This window comes from Choloepus didactylus, chromosome 22 (genome assembly GCF_015220235.1).
Source record: "Choloepus didactylus isolate mChoDid1 chromosome 22, mChoDid1.pri, whole genome shotgun sequence".
In the NCBI taxonomy this organism is placed as follows: Eukaryota; Metazoa; Chordata; class Mammalia; order Pilosa; family Megalonychidae; genus Choloepus; species Choloepus didactylus.
The window spans coordinates 12493835-12509079 of record NC_051328.1 but is presented as its reverse complement, the minus strand read 5'-3'; the positions used below and the strand labels follow the sequence as shown (position 1 = coordinate 12509079).

Sequence of the window (15245 nt, the reverse complement as noted above, 5' to 3'; positions counted from 1 at the left end):
GTTGGACTGAGTCACTGAGAAAACATAGGAAAGTGGGTTTCTGATGCATGTAATTTCCTGATTTTTAAATGTTGCACTGTGTGGACATCGAATTTCAAGTGCCATTGATGTAAGACATTGTGATATTTAATAAACCAGTAATAAAGAAAAAACGCCTGCCAATTAAACTATGACAAAAATTGATAGTAGGACAAGTCCTGATTTCAAAGATGTCACAATGTGAAAAAATGTGCATCTTAGAATCCACGGATTCGGCCTGTGGTATACCCTTGTGCAGTTCCCAACCTGCACAACAGTACATAGCAGCTATTATGATGCCATCCCAGGACACTAGAGGGCTTAGGGGCCACTAGGAGGCTCGCACTTTGGGTTGCATCTATGAACACCTAAGTCCCTTTTGAGTTTCATCTGAATCAGGAATGAGTCAAGGCCCAGTTAGCTCCCATGGATTTCCCGATCTATAATGGTGATAGCAAGACCCCCCAAGAAAGTGGCTCAGTAGGCATGGGATGGGGGCGTCACAGGGGATTCTGATCCCGGCAGGAATGGGAAGCGCTGGAAGAGGTCTCTCACCCACGTTTACACAGGCCCAGAGAGGTGAAGGCACAGGGCCAATGTCACACAGCAGGGCAGGATGGAGCCAGGCCAGGGGCCCACCCCCACCTCCAATGCCCCTTCTCCTACTGATGGTAAAAATTCCTCCCCCTCTGCCCCAGGCAGGTTGGAGACCCGTGACTCACCTCCTACAATCCGATGCAGGGTGTCTCTGGGCCCTCCCATCTTCCACCCCACTCTAACACCCTGGTTGCTGGGCCTGCCCCAGAGAAAGCAACCTCATTTAATTCACAAGACTTTTCAGTTTTATTAGTAAAATACAAAATAACATAGACATTTGTGATGGGGGTTGGGAAACAAAAGGGTCAACAAATTCCTTCAAAGTCCACTCCAGATAGTCCTTATCCATGTGCTGCTTGGAGGAACTCCCAAAGTCCGAAGTCCATGGAAGGGGGACCAGGTGCCCCCACCCCCTTTCTCACAGAAGAGGGGAGCCCCATAGCGGGATACCCCACCCCTCGAAGGTTCTCCCAGCATCGAGGAGCCCAAACAAAGTGCATTTAGCCCTGCCCTCCCCGTCTCTGAGCCCTCTGGGTGACCCCACTCAGGCCAGCTCCTGACTTCCCAAATGCCCTGTGCCCTGCAGGGCATGCAGGGGAGCCAGGTGGGCCGAGCAGCGTGGCCAGAGCCTGTTTCCTTCCTCTGAGCATCGAACCCCATCTGCGGAGATGTGTGTCACATGCACAGCGGGTGAGGCCCAGCATATGGGAGGCAGCTCAGGTGAAGGGCAAGGGTCACCATTGGGGACAACCAGAGGGAGGGGTAGTGGCTGCCACCAGGGCCCCTGAGGGGTGGCGGCCGGCTGGGCCAGCTCCAGCCTCATCCAGGCGTGCCTGAGCCCTCAGCAGCCAAAAAGGGAACCCCTGACCTCAGGCCACAACTCCCCTCCCCACGGAGCACAGTACCTTTCAGAAATGAAGACGGGGACCTCAGGTTTCACGGGGGACTCTGAGCTCATGGAAAGCCACATGGAAACTCCTGGCCTGGCCTGCAGTGGGGGTACGGGGGGGCAGAAGACCTTGAGTGCAAAGCGGTGGGTGGAACCAGAGGGGACACTGAGCCCAGCCGCTACTCAAGTCCTAAAGCAGCATCGTCGCCTGTCATCGTCGATATCATCAGACCCTCCCCGTCCCCTCAGCCAATCCCTCTGACCCGACGAGTCCTCAAAGCCGGGGAGGGGCCTTCCAAAGTGGGGGCTCTGGTCCCCCAAATTCCACAGTCCAGCAACCCTTCCAACAGGGCGGGGCCTGGCTATCACATCACTCCCACGCAGGGCCTTCAAGTGACAGGGTCCAAGGATGCACCGAGCTAATGGGTTGGCAGTTTGCTGGCCAAGGCGCCAAGCTGATGACTCTGAGGCTGCATCAGGGCCTGGGGACAGGGGACCTGGCAATCAGGGAGGCCTGCCAGGGTGCAGGTTATTGCCACCTATGGACCAACCACCCCGTATCTAATCCAGCTTTTTGCTTTCACAGATGGGAAACCAGAGGCACAGAAAAGGGACAGGACTTGGCCTCCGTCACACAAAAGCCTTGTTGGGTTGGTGGCAGCCTTGGGACTAGACCCCGGCCTCCCAGCTCACAGTCAATGTTCCTTCATTGCACAGCGTAGACCAGGGAGGAAAAACTTCAAACCCACCAGACCATCTCATCGCTCCTCCCACGGTGTCTGACCCTGAGAGGCCTCAGGAATCACAGCAACCTCATGCAAGAAATGACACATCCCTGTCCCTGGCTGGGGAGTGAGCTCTGTACAGGGGTCGGGGTGGGCATGGGGTGGGGTTGGGGAGATAGCACCGCAGGTGGCCGGGTGACTGGTGACTGCAGCGGGTCTGTGAGACATGGTGAGGCCCCAGGGAATGGGCAGAAGGGGTCTGGCCTGATGCTCATTTGTAAAAGGGGACAAGTGTGGCTTCCACAAGAAGGCCTGGGTCCAAGGGGGCAGGGCATTCAATAAATAAGTGTTCATGGGGGCTGGGACGGTGTCAAAAGGAGCCTCCAACCAGCCAGCAGCAAAGGAGAGTTTTCTGGTTTGGGGACATTGGAGAGAGTGTTGGAGGCTGTCTCCCTCCACGGCCCCCATAGGTCAGGAATGGTCAAGGGTGACTTCCTGGGTGTGCCCATCTCCCAGCTCCACCCATCCCAGCTCAGGCCAGGCTCTTGGGTGAGGGTGGGTGGGAGGATGGGGGACCCCAGGCAGCAGTCTGAGTTGAGCCTCTGGGTGCAGCAGGCGGGCGGCTCACACTGGCACTAGGACGTAGGAGTTGCTGCCACAGCTCCGGGGCACGTAGCGAAGTCCTTCTATCATGTCCCCAGCCACCCGGCGGGGGCAGCCCTGGAGGCTCTGGTAGGCGAACATGACGACCCCCAAGCAGAAGAGGAAGCCGAGGAAGGCCAGCAGCCCCACGGCCTGCCTCTGGGTGGCTGCCCGGGATTTGGGGACGGGGGTGATGAGGACGCTCAGCCTCTGGGGGTCCACGGTGGTGTGGATGGGATCCTTGGACCTGGGGGTCCAGCTGACAGAGGTCCTGGGCTCCCTGCTGGGGGCCCCTTCAGAGGAGACAGGGGCCATGCTCCCGGGCCCCCAGGCCGGGAAAACATCCGTGTGAGCCAGAGTGGAGGCCACCTTCTCGGGCCCTAGGGAGGTCTCCGGCATGGTGGACAGGGCCTCGGTGGAGGGGGCCTCGGTGGACGGGCCCTCGGTGGAGGGGGCCTCGGTGGAGGGGGCCTCGGTGGAGGGGGCCTCGGTGGACGGGCCCTCGGTGGATGGGGCCTCGGTGGAGGGGGCCTCGGTGGACGGGGCCTCAGTGGAGGGGGCTTCGGAGGACTTTCTCTCAACCCCGAGCCCCGACCCACTTAGGTAGGCAGCAGAACTCTGCCAAGCTATGGTGGTGGGAAGCTTGGTTCCCTCGGACGCAGCTGGAGACCCTCTGTCCTGTGCCGTGGAAGCTGAGGTAGGTCTGGTCTGGGGGAAACCAGATGTTCCAGTTGGCAACTCTGAGGATGTCCCTGAGGCCGTCTGTGTCCCCTGGGAAGGAGTCGTCAGCTCCAGGCTACAGCCCTGCACCACTGCTCCAGGCTCTGACTCCGCGTTCTGGCACGTTCCCCTGGCGACCGGAGTGGTCCTGGCCTCTCCCCCGCCGATCTGCTTCTCAAACGTGCCGCCGTGACCACTTTGAGCCGGGGCAGCAGCCTGGCGGTCTAGATGCGCCATGGCTTCCTGGACCCATTTCTCCTTTGAGTCAGCACAGATAAATTTATTTGCCTTGGTCTGCAGGCTACAAGGGAGGAAGACAGGGGCCCAGTGAGGCCCAGAGGCTGGTGTGGTGCAGGGGCTCGCGCAGTGCTGCAACCCTGCCTCCACCTCCCCAGCTGCCAGGCCTCCGGCCACCCGCTGACACATGGAGAGAACACCTACCTTCTGTAGCGTGACCATCCGTCCCTGGCAAACTGGGTTTGGGGGATGTGGGGCTTTCAAGGTTTGTTTGGTTGGTTGTTTTTTATAAGAAGTTGTGGGTTTACAGAACAATCATCCATGAAATACAGGATTCCCAGATACCCCCCTGTTTGTAACACCTTGCGTTGACATGGTGCATTTACAACCACTGGTGAAAGCACATTTTTAAGGGTGCACTATTAGCTATAATCGTTGGTTTAACTTAGGGTTCACTGTGTTGTGTAGTTCCATGGATTTTTTGTTTTCAATTTTCTAGTTTCATATATACAACCTAAAATTTCCTCTTTCAACCACATTCAAATCTATAATTTGGGGCTGTTAAATGCAGACTTTCAGTTTTAAAGTCAGGAAAGACACAGGCAACTGGGGTGAGTTGGTCACCCTAATTCTGTGTTACTGATGAATATGTCAATTACATAAAGCCCCTGGCTTAAGGCAGGGGACCAATAATAGTTGGGAATAATAGTAGTGCTAATAAATAATAGGGTTTCCATTAAGGAGGGTGGCTTGGGGCTGTCAGTCTCCAGGTTCTCTGCAGTCGGGTGTGTGACTGTGGTGGGGCCTCGTCACTCTGGAAAGGACCCTATGTCACGCATCCTCTTCTTTCTCTCCTCTGGTTTCATGGCTATGGGCCCCCACCTCTCATCTCCTAGGGTGTGTCCGTGGGACGAAAGGGCACTTTGTGGGCTACAGTTGTACATATGACAGCCCCGCTGGGACCCGAATTCAGCCAAAGCTTGAGCTTCCTCAGGAGCTGTGTGTGGCTGGCTCACTGACCACGGTTCAGAGCTGACTGAGGCCTTTGCTGCCACAGCCCATGCTTGGCGTTTGGCCCGTGTTTAAATCTCACACCCATCCTGCAAGGTGGACACCATGCTTGCCCCATTTTACAGATGAGGAAGCAGAGGCTCAGAGATATAAAGTAAAGGAGACTGGCTCCAGTCGGCTGGGAGGCCAGAGACGCCCAGGGAGCAGGCCCCCTTCTCCCGGGGCTCCCCGCCTCCTCCTCACCTAGAAAAAGGAAGCAAACATGTGGGGGAGTCTGGGGAAGTGAGTCTTTGTGGGTGAGCAGAGGGTCAACGGGAGCTCACGCTGGACCTGGCTGCTTTTAGAAACTGCACAACTGAGCAGAGGAAGTGCTGGGCTTCCTTTAGCTGAGCCAAGACGGCAAAGATGCCCTGGCCATTTCCTGCTGCCAGGTCCCTGGGCCCGGCTGGGGCTGCTTTAGGATCCCCAAGTCAGTCTCGAGGAAAGGCCTCGGCTCAGGGTGACTGGGCAGGACCCAAGAGGGGGCTGGGGTCCTGGGCTCCCTCCCCAAAGCCTCATGGGGGCCCCTTAAGTTCCCATCAGTTAAATGGAGACAGCAACCTCTCCCCTGCCTCTTGTCAGCAGCATCCAGGCCCCCAGCCAAGCCGAGGAAGCAGCGGGACCAGGTCCAGCCTGCCGGAGAGTGGTGGGGCCAGGCTCGCACGAAGTGCATTCGAGTGCAGTGCCTGCACTTCGAGACCCTGTGCTGCCACCTCATGAAATCTAGTGGCTTCAAGTGCTGTGTGGAACATGCTTTAGCTCAGGGGAATTACCACCCTCGGTGGCTGCTCCAGGCCAGCAGCCAGGGCAGCCGCCCCCAGTAGCAGCGGGTCATTCAGGAAGCCACTCCTGCCTCAGCCTCTCACGGCCCAGTGTGAAGGTCAACGAGGCGACTGGCCAGCCAGGAGCAAGAGGGGCATCTGCCCGGGTGCGTGGCTGGGGGCCCAGGTTGGGGCCCATGAGGCGTGGACATGGATTAGCTGTGGCCAGGGCCCCCCACCCCCTGGGCCCTGACGGGAGCACGAGGGGCCGCGGGCAGTACTTACATGACCGTGCCGCCACAGGACGCCTGGGTTTGTTTGTAGCCGGACAGAAAAGCCACGGGGATGATCTTCGAGGTCGTGTTTTTGCATGAATTCCTGCATTTATTCACCCCTCGATGCTGTCCTGAGACCACAGAGGTCCCGGTCAGCAGGGCCGTCCACGGGCCTCCAGCTTCCCAGTCCCACGCCGGCTCCTCTCAGCCAGACCACCCAAGCTGGACGACGTCTTGCAAGGCCAAGGCAAGCCCTAGTCTTCAAGGCCCATGACCTCCCATCCCACCATCACCAAACCCTTCCATGCCTCAGTTTTCCCCCTGCAAAATAGGGGCTGACAGTTGTTATAAGGATTAACGAAAGTGAATTCTTAACATATAACTCTGATTGCCTGGCACACAGCAAGTGTTTGATTTTAAAAGTTCAGTTGCTGTAGTTGGTCTACAGCAGGGGACATTTGAGCCTCCGAGTGGCAGGGATGTACCTGAGGTCACACAGCCAGCGAGTGATGTAGCAGCTTTCCCACCAGGCCTGGCTCCCTTCACCCCCCACCGGGGGCCCTGCCCTCTCCCTACCCACTGCCCCATCCCTGCCTTTTCCCCAGCACGTCACCTGCTAACTCGACCCCCACGCCCCCCACCTCCCTCCTGCCTCCCTCTCAGGCTGTTTTAAGTACATGGATTTTCCAGGCTGTCCTGACACACCCAGGCCTCTCTGTCCATCCACACCTTGTGTGCCCATCCCAGGACACATGCACACACATACACACTTGTCAACAAACACAATGGCACACATATACCCCCAACACAAAAACACACAAAGACATACATACAACCAGGCACGCGTTGCAGATGACAACTTTTTAAAAGGTGTAAGGACAACCCCCATCTAAGGAAGGTGGTGTGAGCTAGAGAGGTTATCTGCCATCCCACCATCAAGAGCCGGATGAGTTTGAGAGCAGTTGCTAGGAGGGACTGATTCGTGCTTCGTGAGGAACTTGGAGTTCCTGGGGCAGGTTGGGAGGAGGGGTGGAGGTGGGGGACGGGGTGGGGTGGGCAGGAGGACACTGATTGCTGGGTACCACGTGGAACCAGGGAGAAACTTCAGGGCAGGATGATGGTGAATCCAGGGACAATTAAATAAGTATTTGAGGTTGGGTACATTACATTTCCATAGCCGCCTTCTCCTAAAATCTCTAGCAGGCTCTACTCTTGGTGCTTGGTGTAAGCTGTGGGGCTTACAAAATGAAAGCACCTGAGCTGCAGATCTGGATCAAAGTTAGGTGCAGCAGAAGCAAGATCCCAGAGGGTTCTGCAAAAACCCAGAGCCCAGGACTTCCAGGGCAGTAGAGTCAGGGACCAGGTTGAGCTTATCTAGTTCTTCAGGGCCTGGAGGTCCCCAGCTGATCCCTGGGTGCCACCTAAATACACACTGCTCATGTGTAAATACTTACATGTGCAAGGCTATGCAAAAACACCCCACCTTCCCAAATGCACACTCACATTGCACCCCCTCCGAGATCTATCCCCTCCCCTCTCTAGCACTCCCCCTGAGCCTTGGCCACCACCCCTGCAGGGCTGAGGTGGCTAGGAGTGGGTAGGAGGAGCATCCCTGAGTCACAAGGAAATAGTCTGAGGATCCAGGATGTGAAAGTTGCTCTATAGCCTTGTTGCCCTCCCTCTGCCCCTGCAGAGCCTCAGAATGACTCAGCTGCAGTCTCCCTGGCCCTGTTCAGTGGACTGATCTGGCAGGTGTCTGCCCTTGGGGAAGGTCCCCAAAATGGGGTCCCTGGGTAACCTGGAGCTAGGTAGAGGCAAAGAGGGCAGCCCAGTGGGCAGGAGGGAGGCACGCTCCATGGGCCACATCCAGGATGGGGAAGGCCAGAAAGGCCACTGCTCACCTCTGGGGCTTTAAAGAGCCATGAAGTCACCCTGCCCCCAAGGTTCCCACCGTCTGTCTCGGGGCCTGACTGCCCTTGGCCGGCTCTGTTCTTGGTTCTGCCGGGAACATTGGTCATGAACCCAGGGGAGGTTCTTCCCTTCTCAGAGCCGAAATGTTCTTTTCTGTACAATGGAGATGATGCCTCCATCCAGCCAGTCACCTATTCTCCATCATCTGTTTGAACCCCTCAAACACGAGTGTCAGGAGGGCAGGGACCTTGCTTGTCTTGGTTTCCTGTGTTCTTCAGCATCAAGCACAAGGTGGGTATGCAAGAAATATTTGTTGAATGAATAAATTTCTCAACCTACTATCCCTTCTTTATGTATCCATCCATCCATCCATCCACCCATTTAGTTATCCTTCATTTGTCCCTCTCCTACCATCCCACCTGTTCTCTCACCCCCATCCCCTCACCCACCCATCCACCCACCCACCTATCCCCCACTGCCCCAACCATCCACCTGCCCACCCCCTACCCATCCTTCATCCCCCATTCATCTACCCAACCATCCTCCCCATAACAACCCACTCACTCATCCTTCATCCATCCATCCATCCATCCATCCATCCATCCATCCATTTCCTGATTCAGCAAACACTTGTTTGAATTCCTTTTGGATAAATACAAAGACCCAGGCCCTCCTTTTCCTTAACCCTGAGTCTTTCTCCCTGGGTGCTGAGCTGAGCTGGGAGATCAGATCACCATGTTTATTCAGTCAACCAACAAATGCCGATCCCTCCCCCAGGCCAGGCCGTGTGCTGCGTGCTGTGGGATGTACTGGAATGAACAAGGCCCCTAGAGGGCTCCCAGTCTGATGGGCAGCTAAGATTCACCCACAAAGCATGAGAGTACTTTGTTGAGCACCTATTGCATGCTGACCTGTGCCCAGCACATGCATTCTGCTCTCATTAGTTGCCAACACTTCTGCAAAGTGTGGATCATTATCTCCATTTGACAGAAACCAAAGCTCAGAGAGGTTATATGACTTGCCTGAGGCTACCCAGCTATTCAGTGGCATAACTGGCTTCCACCCAGCCCCTAGACAATCCGTTGTTACCGGCTGCCTTAAATGCCAGATAGAAACACCTTACTGCAGAACATTCCCAAATGTGCTGGAGTTTACATGAGGGAGAGGCCACATCTAACTGCAAGGTATTAGGGGAGGCTTCTCAGAGGAGGTGTCTTTTAGGCTGGCCTTCAAGGACTGCTAAGGGGTTCACAGGCAGGAATGGATGGGAATATTCTGCATGGGCTGGTAGAGTAAGAGCTTTGAGCAATTGCTCAGCTGCGTGTTTCTATGCGAGTGGCTTAGCCTCTCTGAGCCTCAGTTCCCTTACCTGTAAAATGGAAATGATAGCAGCTGCTTCACGGGGTGGTTGTGAGGGGAGATTTTTGTTTAAATATCTGGACCACTTTCCCCTTAGAGTAAGGTTTTTCAACAGTAATATTGTTGAGTTTGGATCAGATAATTCTTTGTTGTGGGGGGCTGTCCTGTGCACTGTAAGATGTTTACTAACATCCCTGTTTTCTACCCACTAGATGCCAGGAGCACCCCCTAATCAGAAGGGTTGTGACATTTGTTACAAACCAAAAATGTCCCTGGGCAAGTGGGGGCTAAAGTTCCCCATTGAGGACCCCCACCCTAGAGATACCCTCATGGCTCACTCCTTCACCATCCCTGAGAGCCCCCTTCTCAGTGAGGCTTCCCTGACCCCCTATTCAAAATTTCAACCCCCTCCATGTCCCCTTCCTCTCTCTCTCTATTTTTATCACAGCACTTGTTTCCTTCTAACAGACCAAATCATTACTTTTTAAAATTAGGTTTATGGTCTGTCTTCTCCAGGAGAATTTCACTGAGGGCTGGGATCTTTGGCTGTTTTATTCATTGATGTGACCCCAGCACCTAGAGCAGGGCTGGTGCATAGTAGGTGCTCAATAAATATTAGTTGAGTGAATGAGTGATCAAAATGCACAAGCAAGTGCTTTATGATATATAAAACCCTAACCAACAGAGAAAGAGAGAAAGGATTTTTTATTTAAATTTGACAGGAGCCTGACTGGAGAATGAATCTACCCTCCCCTGCCTTCCCCAGCCACCCCCACTATTATTCAGGGGAGCAGACTAAGGCAGCTTAAAACAGGTTTTTTCTCTTTCTTGCTGGGGCGTGAGTGGGCGTGAATGCGTCAGTGCTTGGGGGAAGAAATCTCTGTTCTGACTTGTAACTGCAGGTTCGTTATATAAAGCGGAGCAGCCTCCCGCCTGACGATGGCCGGCAAACCCACATTTGGGGACTGACGCAGCTTCCCTGCACCAGCCAGGGAGCAGCTGCAAAGCCCCCAGCCCCCCTTGGGGCCTCTCTAACTTCCGGACCACTCCCTAGTCCTGCCGGGGTTCCCAGGGGACACCAAGCCTAGGCACCTGATGGTCCTGAGGCTTTGGGCTGCTGGACAGAGAGTCCAGGGCCCCCAAGGCCCCTTCCCATCCCAGTATAGGAGCCCCCCCCCACTAGCTTAGTAGAAGTAATCCTTCTCCTCCCCCTCCCCCTCACCCCCACCCTCTCTCCCTCCTCCTCCTCCTCTCCTCTTCTCTCTTCTCCTCCTCCTCTTCTCTTCCCCCACATCCTCCCTTTCCTTCTCTTCCTCCCCTACCTCCTCTCCATCCTCTCCATCCTCCTCCTCCTTCACCTCCTCTTCTTCTTCTGAAATGCCCTCACAGTGCCTCATTGCACCCCCAGGAAGTAGCAGCTATATTTAAAGGTGCAGCATCTGGAACCAGAGAAGACAAGACCTTGCCCAGAGTCACACAGCAGGGCTGTGGCAAAGCAGCCACCATGTGACTCCCCATTTTCCAGTGTTCACTATCCCCAAAGCTCTCAGGCCTGGGGGCCCACACCTGGGAAAGAGGACACCAGTAGTGATTCATATCCACTGCCCCCGCCTCCTGCTCCCTGCCTCACTGGTAGGTTTTCCCCAGACAGAGGGACTCAGGAGAAAGGGTACTCCATTGAAGTGTGCTGGATCAGGGAACTGGTTGTCATTCTCCCAGAGACTTGCTGTGTGATCTAAGGCCAGATCCCACCCTCTCTGAGCCTCAGCCTGTCCCATGGCTGGGCACTCCCCAAGGACAGGGCCGACTATAACTGTCCACAGAAGTAAGCAGGCACAGTCATGCCTGGGCCCCGCTCAGGAGCTGGATCCTCTCTCCTGCATCCAGCCCAGCAAGCCCTGCCCTCTCCCACCCTGCTTGCGGCTGGGCCTCCTCGGGCCAGTTTCTAAACTGCTCTGAGCCTCCATTTTACTCATGTCAGGTGGAATGGATACACCTTGCCCTACCAGGTCCCAGGCTCCAGAAAGCAAGAGACCAGAGCTGAATGCATTTCCTAAGCTGTGCTTAGAGGAGGAAGACACTGTGATGGGAGGAAGGACAGAGAGAAAATGGGCAGAGGGATCTGGGCTGCAGGCCAGAACAGCAGCGAGGGGCCCCAACCACGGACTGCAGTGACCTTGACCTTTACTGGTCCTGGGCCCCTTACTGCTGGGGGTCTTGAGATTCGGGCAAGAGAAAGTCCCAACCACGGCCTGGCCCAGGGCCAGGGCTGACACTCAGGAGTCCAGGCTGCAGGTTACACATTAACCCAGGGCAGGCCGGGAGACCCAGCCCTCTGACAGCCGGGGCTTCCCACCTGCTGCCTACTGGCAGCCCCCTGGGGCTCCCCCAGCTCCCACTGTCCTGGCACGCTACACCTGGGCACCCGCGGGCTGTCCACACCGCCTCCCCATGTTGCTCCCTGGCCCAGGCAGAGGCAGCCCCTGCAGATGGAACCCTCTGGCAGGGGTGGCCACCCCACATCCCGGGGACCGGAAAGGGGGCTCAGCCTCCAGGAACAGCTCTCAAGAAGGAGCAGCTATCAGACCCCAAGCTCTGCTTACCCCAGGAGGGTCTCGGGGGCCCTGCTGTCAGAGCCGAGGGGCAGAGGTGGGGCTGGGGGCTCCCCGACCCTAGTCATGCCCAAGCCCGGGCCCCACTCACCGGTCAGCAGGTTGATCATCTGGCAGAGGACAGCCAGGTGGAGCAGCCACGCGAGAGACAGGGGAGTCATGGCGGAGGGTGGCCAGGGGTCCGCGCGGGGTCCAGGGCGATGCAGCGTGCGAGCTCAGTGCTGTCCCCTCATAAGCGAGCGAGCACTGTCGCTTCTTATAATGGGCCTGGGCTGCCGCTGCCTCCGCCTCCAGGCCCCGCGGCAGGGGGAGGGGAGAGGAAGGGAGCCAGTGCGCGCTGGATTCCTCGGGATGTTGCCAAGGAACCGAGTCGGCTCTGGGCGGGGACGGCGGCAGGGGGTCCAGAGCTGGCTGCTCCCAGCTGTCACTCACATCGGGACCTGTCTGAAAGGCTAGACCAGGCCTGCTGGGGTTCAGAGGGCCTCCTCCCCTCCCGTGTGCCCGGGATCCTGCCGGGAACTGGCACACATTACAAGAAACTGGCCTGGGGTCCTAGATCCTAAGAGGGCAACACACAAAAGCACAGTGGGACAGAGGACAGGGTGCTGGCCGCAAGCAAGCCAGCCTGGATCTGACGAGCTCTCCTTTGGTCCAGGAGGTATCTCCCCCACACCTTCACCCCTTAAAGCCCCAGGACTTTGGCTAAGCGCACAGGGCACTGAACTGTGAGTGCATTCCTCAGGGCATCCCCTGCGCCCAGCAGGGAGCCTGGCAAACCGTAGGGGCTCAGCACAGTAAGTGTTTGCTGAAAGAATGATCCAGTCCCACCTCACATGGACAGGTGGGCCAGAGAAGAGATGGAACGTGCCCCCCTCAAGGTTAAACAGATCATCAGGATGGAGAACTCACCTCCCACCTCCAAGAGATGAGGCCTTGGCGTGAGCAGGGGCGTACACAGCTCAGGACACATTTAAGAGCCTTGCCCCCCCTGCCTCTACTCCCCTCTCCTTCCTTTCCTCCTTTGCACTCGGGCAACTTGCTACCCCGGGCTCCTCCTTAATGGCGGCCAGGCCCTGGGGGAAGTCCTGCCTCTCCTGAGGCCCCATTTACAAGGAGGGAGTTGGGCTCATCCTCTGAGGGGAGCTCCCCGGCTCTGACCTCCAGGTTCACTCTCCTAATGGACCTTGGGGGTCCACTAGGACAGGACCGGGACGCCCAGTCAGCAGGCTCCCACCAAACTGGGGTTCATGGCTGCAGGTGTCAGGTGAGCAGGGGTCTGCTGAAATGGCAGCCATCCCCGAAAGCAGAGGGAACAATCCCTGAGACCCCAGAATAGTCCAGCAGGAGCCTCACCCAGCCTCGGGCCAGGAGTTAACTGTGCCAGGTTACCTGTCTCTGGGCTGCCAGCCGGAGGGAAACCAGTTTGTCTGTGAGTCAGTGTCCGAGGACCCCGGGCCAGCAGGTCCAGGCGGGGCTGGGCAGAGGGGCCACAGCTCCTGAGGCTGGGGGGCACCCGGCTTTCTCCTCAGCCAACCTCCACCCAAGCCCAGTAGGTGCCTGGGGCGTGGTGCTCCCTGTAGGGGAGGAGCATGGAGGCAGGGGCCAATGTCCACTTCTGCTCAGAGGCTCTGTCCCAGCCCGTGCTGATAGGAAGCCAGGAAACTTCAGGTTTCTGCTGCCCAATGCCTCATTTTTTAAGTGGGGAAATTGAGGCCCAGAGAGGGGCAAGGAGTGATAGGGATGGAGATCCAGGGCTCTTTCTGCTCTGTTCATGGTCAGACAGAGCAGGGGTTGCGGGTTGGGGCAGGAGGAGGGGGAGAAATAAGAGAGGGAGAAGGGGAAGAGGCAAAAAAGGGAGGGAAGAAAGGAAGGGAGAGTAGGGGAGGGGGGAGAAGTGAAGACTGAGAGAGGAAAAGGGGAGGTGGGAGGAGGAGAGAGAAGGAAAACAAAGAGGGGAAGGAAAAGGAGGAGAAGGGGCAGAGGGGCCAGGGGAGGCGGCTGCCCTGGAAAGCCCTTAGTAAAGGACAAGAGGCAGGCTGGACCAACTATTTGGGGGCAGAGAGCCTCATTGCCCTGCCCCTGGACTATGGTCCAAAGACTGTTAGAAAGCAAGGGCTCTGGGATTCCATGATCCTAGCTCCAGTTCTAACAACGTGTGAGCTCAGGCTACTTCCTTAACCCTCTGAGCCTCATCTGTAAAATGGGGATGGCCATACTAGCTCACACTTATTCTGAGCCAGGCACTGCTTTAGGGCTTTGCAGAATTAACTCACTTAATCATCACAACAAGCAAAACCCCATTATCACCACCCGGTATAGGAGTGGGGAAGCTGAGGCAAGGAGAAGTTTAGAAACTCCCTGGGGTCCCCTGCCAGGAAGTGGGGGAGGCTGGAATTGCTCCAGTCATGTACATGACCACCACATTGCTCCACCTCCCTCCATCTCATACGTGACCGATGTGGACTAAACGAGCTTATGCTAGTAAGATGCCAAATCGGAGCCTGGCATGGGGCAGGGGCCCAAAGACAAAGCATGGCTCTGCTTTTCCTTGATCAGATCTTGGGATGTCCCCTACCCTATCCAGCCTCAGCTTCTTCCCCCATAAAATGGGATGGTCGCCCTCATCTACCTCATCAGGGTTTTTTTTTTCTCCTTAAGCTTTTTATTTTGAAATAATTTCAAATTTACAGGACAGTTGCAAAAACAATACAAAACCCATACAAAGAACTTGAACATAACCCCCCCATACACAGATCCACAAATTTTTAACATTTTGCCATATTTGCCGTATCTATCCATCCATTCTTCTATCCATTTATCTATCTATCTATCTATCTATCTTTCTATCTATTAATCTATCACTTTCTAAATCTTTGGGAGTAGTTTGTATATGTCATGCTCCTTGGACACATAATACTTACATTTGCATTTCCTAAGAACAAGGATATACTTAAGTAACCACCTTAAGTAGAGTTATGGAGTTTACAAAATTTAGCATTGATATAAAGCTTGCAGTCTACATTCCAATTTTCATCAAGGTTTAAGGACCAAATGACTTTAAATTCAATTCGAGACACAGTACCCAGGATTTCAGGTCAGACAGACCTGGAGGCAGATCTGGCTCCACCACTTGCCAGGATGACCAAGTTACTTCACTGCTCTCTGCCTCAGCTTCCCCACTTGTAAAATGGGGTGCTAACAGCCACCTCCCCAGGTCACCGAAGGAGTAAATGAGCCTCAGGGTTTCCACAGCGCCTGGCTGCAGGTCGTCTTTGGTGTTGATTATTAAGCCCTGGTGTGTCCCTGCCTTGTGGTGGGACAGGGGAACCAAAGGAGAATAGGCTGTGGCCCTGGTCCTTGACAGCCCCAGCTCAGTGGGAGAGAGGAGATGCAAGCCCAGCCAGAGGTGCAAGGCTGTGGGGCTTGGGGCGGGAGAGAGAGAGACCCTT

The 15245-nt window shown here is 55.9% G+C and overlaps 1 protein-coding gene across 3 annotated transcripts; it reads right to left on the bottom strand.

Annotated features, from left to right (window-relative positions):
• Nucleotides 1-837: 837 nt before the first annotated feature.
• Nucleotides 838-12652, bottom strand: CX3CL1 (C-X3-C motif chemokine ligand 1). Of its 3 annotated transcripts, none has more exons than XM_037815997.1 (4): nucleotides 11888-12652; nucleotides 5925-6045; nucleotides 3343-3892; nucleotides 838-3282 (listed from the first exon to the last, which is right to left on the bottom strand). In XM_037815997.1, exons 1-4 carry the CDS (start codon nucleotides 11955-11957, stop codon nucleotides 2854-2856), a joined length of 1170 nt encoding a protein of 389 aa, XP_037671925.1. In that variant the 5' UTR covers nucleotides 11958-12652; the 3' UTR covers nucleotides 838-2853. The 3 variants fall into 3 exon arrangements, with proteins under 3 accessions (XP_037671925.1, XP_037671924.1, XP_037671923.1); XM_037815996.1 differs by having other exon boundaries at nucleotides 838-3342; nucleotides 3403-3892; nucleotides 11888-12651; XM_037815995.1 differs by having other exon boundaries at nucleotides 838-3892; nucleotides 11888-12649.
• Nucleotides 12653-15245: the final 2593 nt, after the last annotated feature.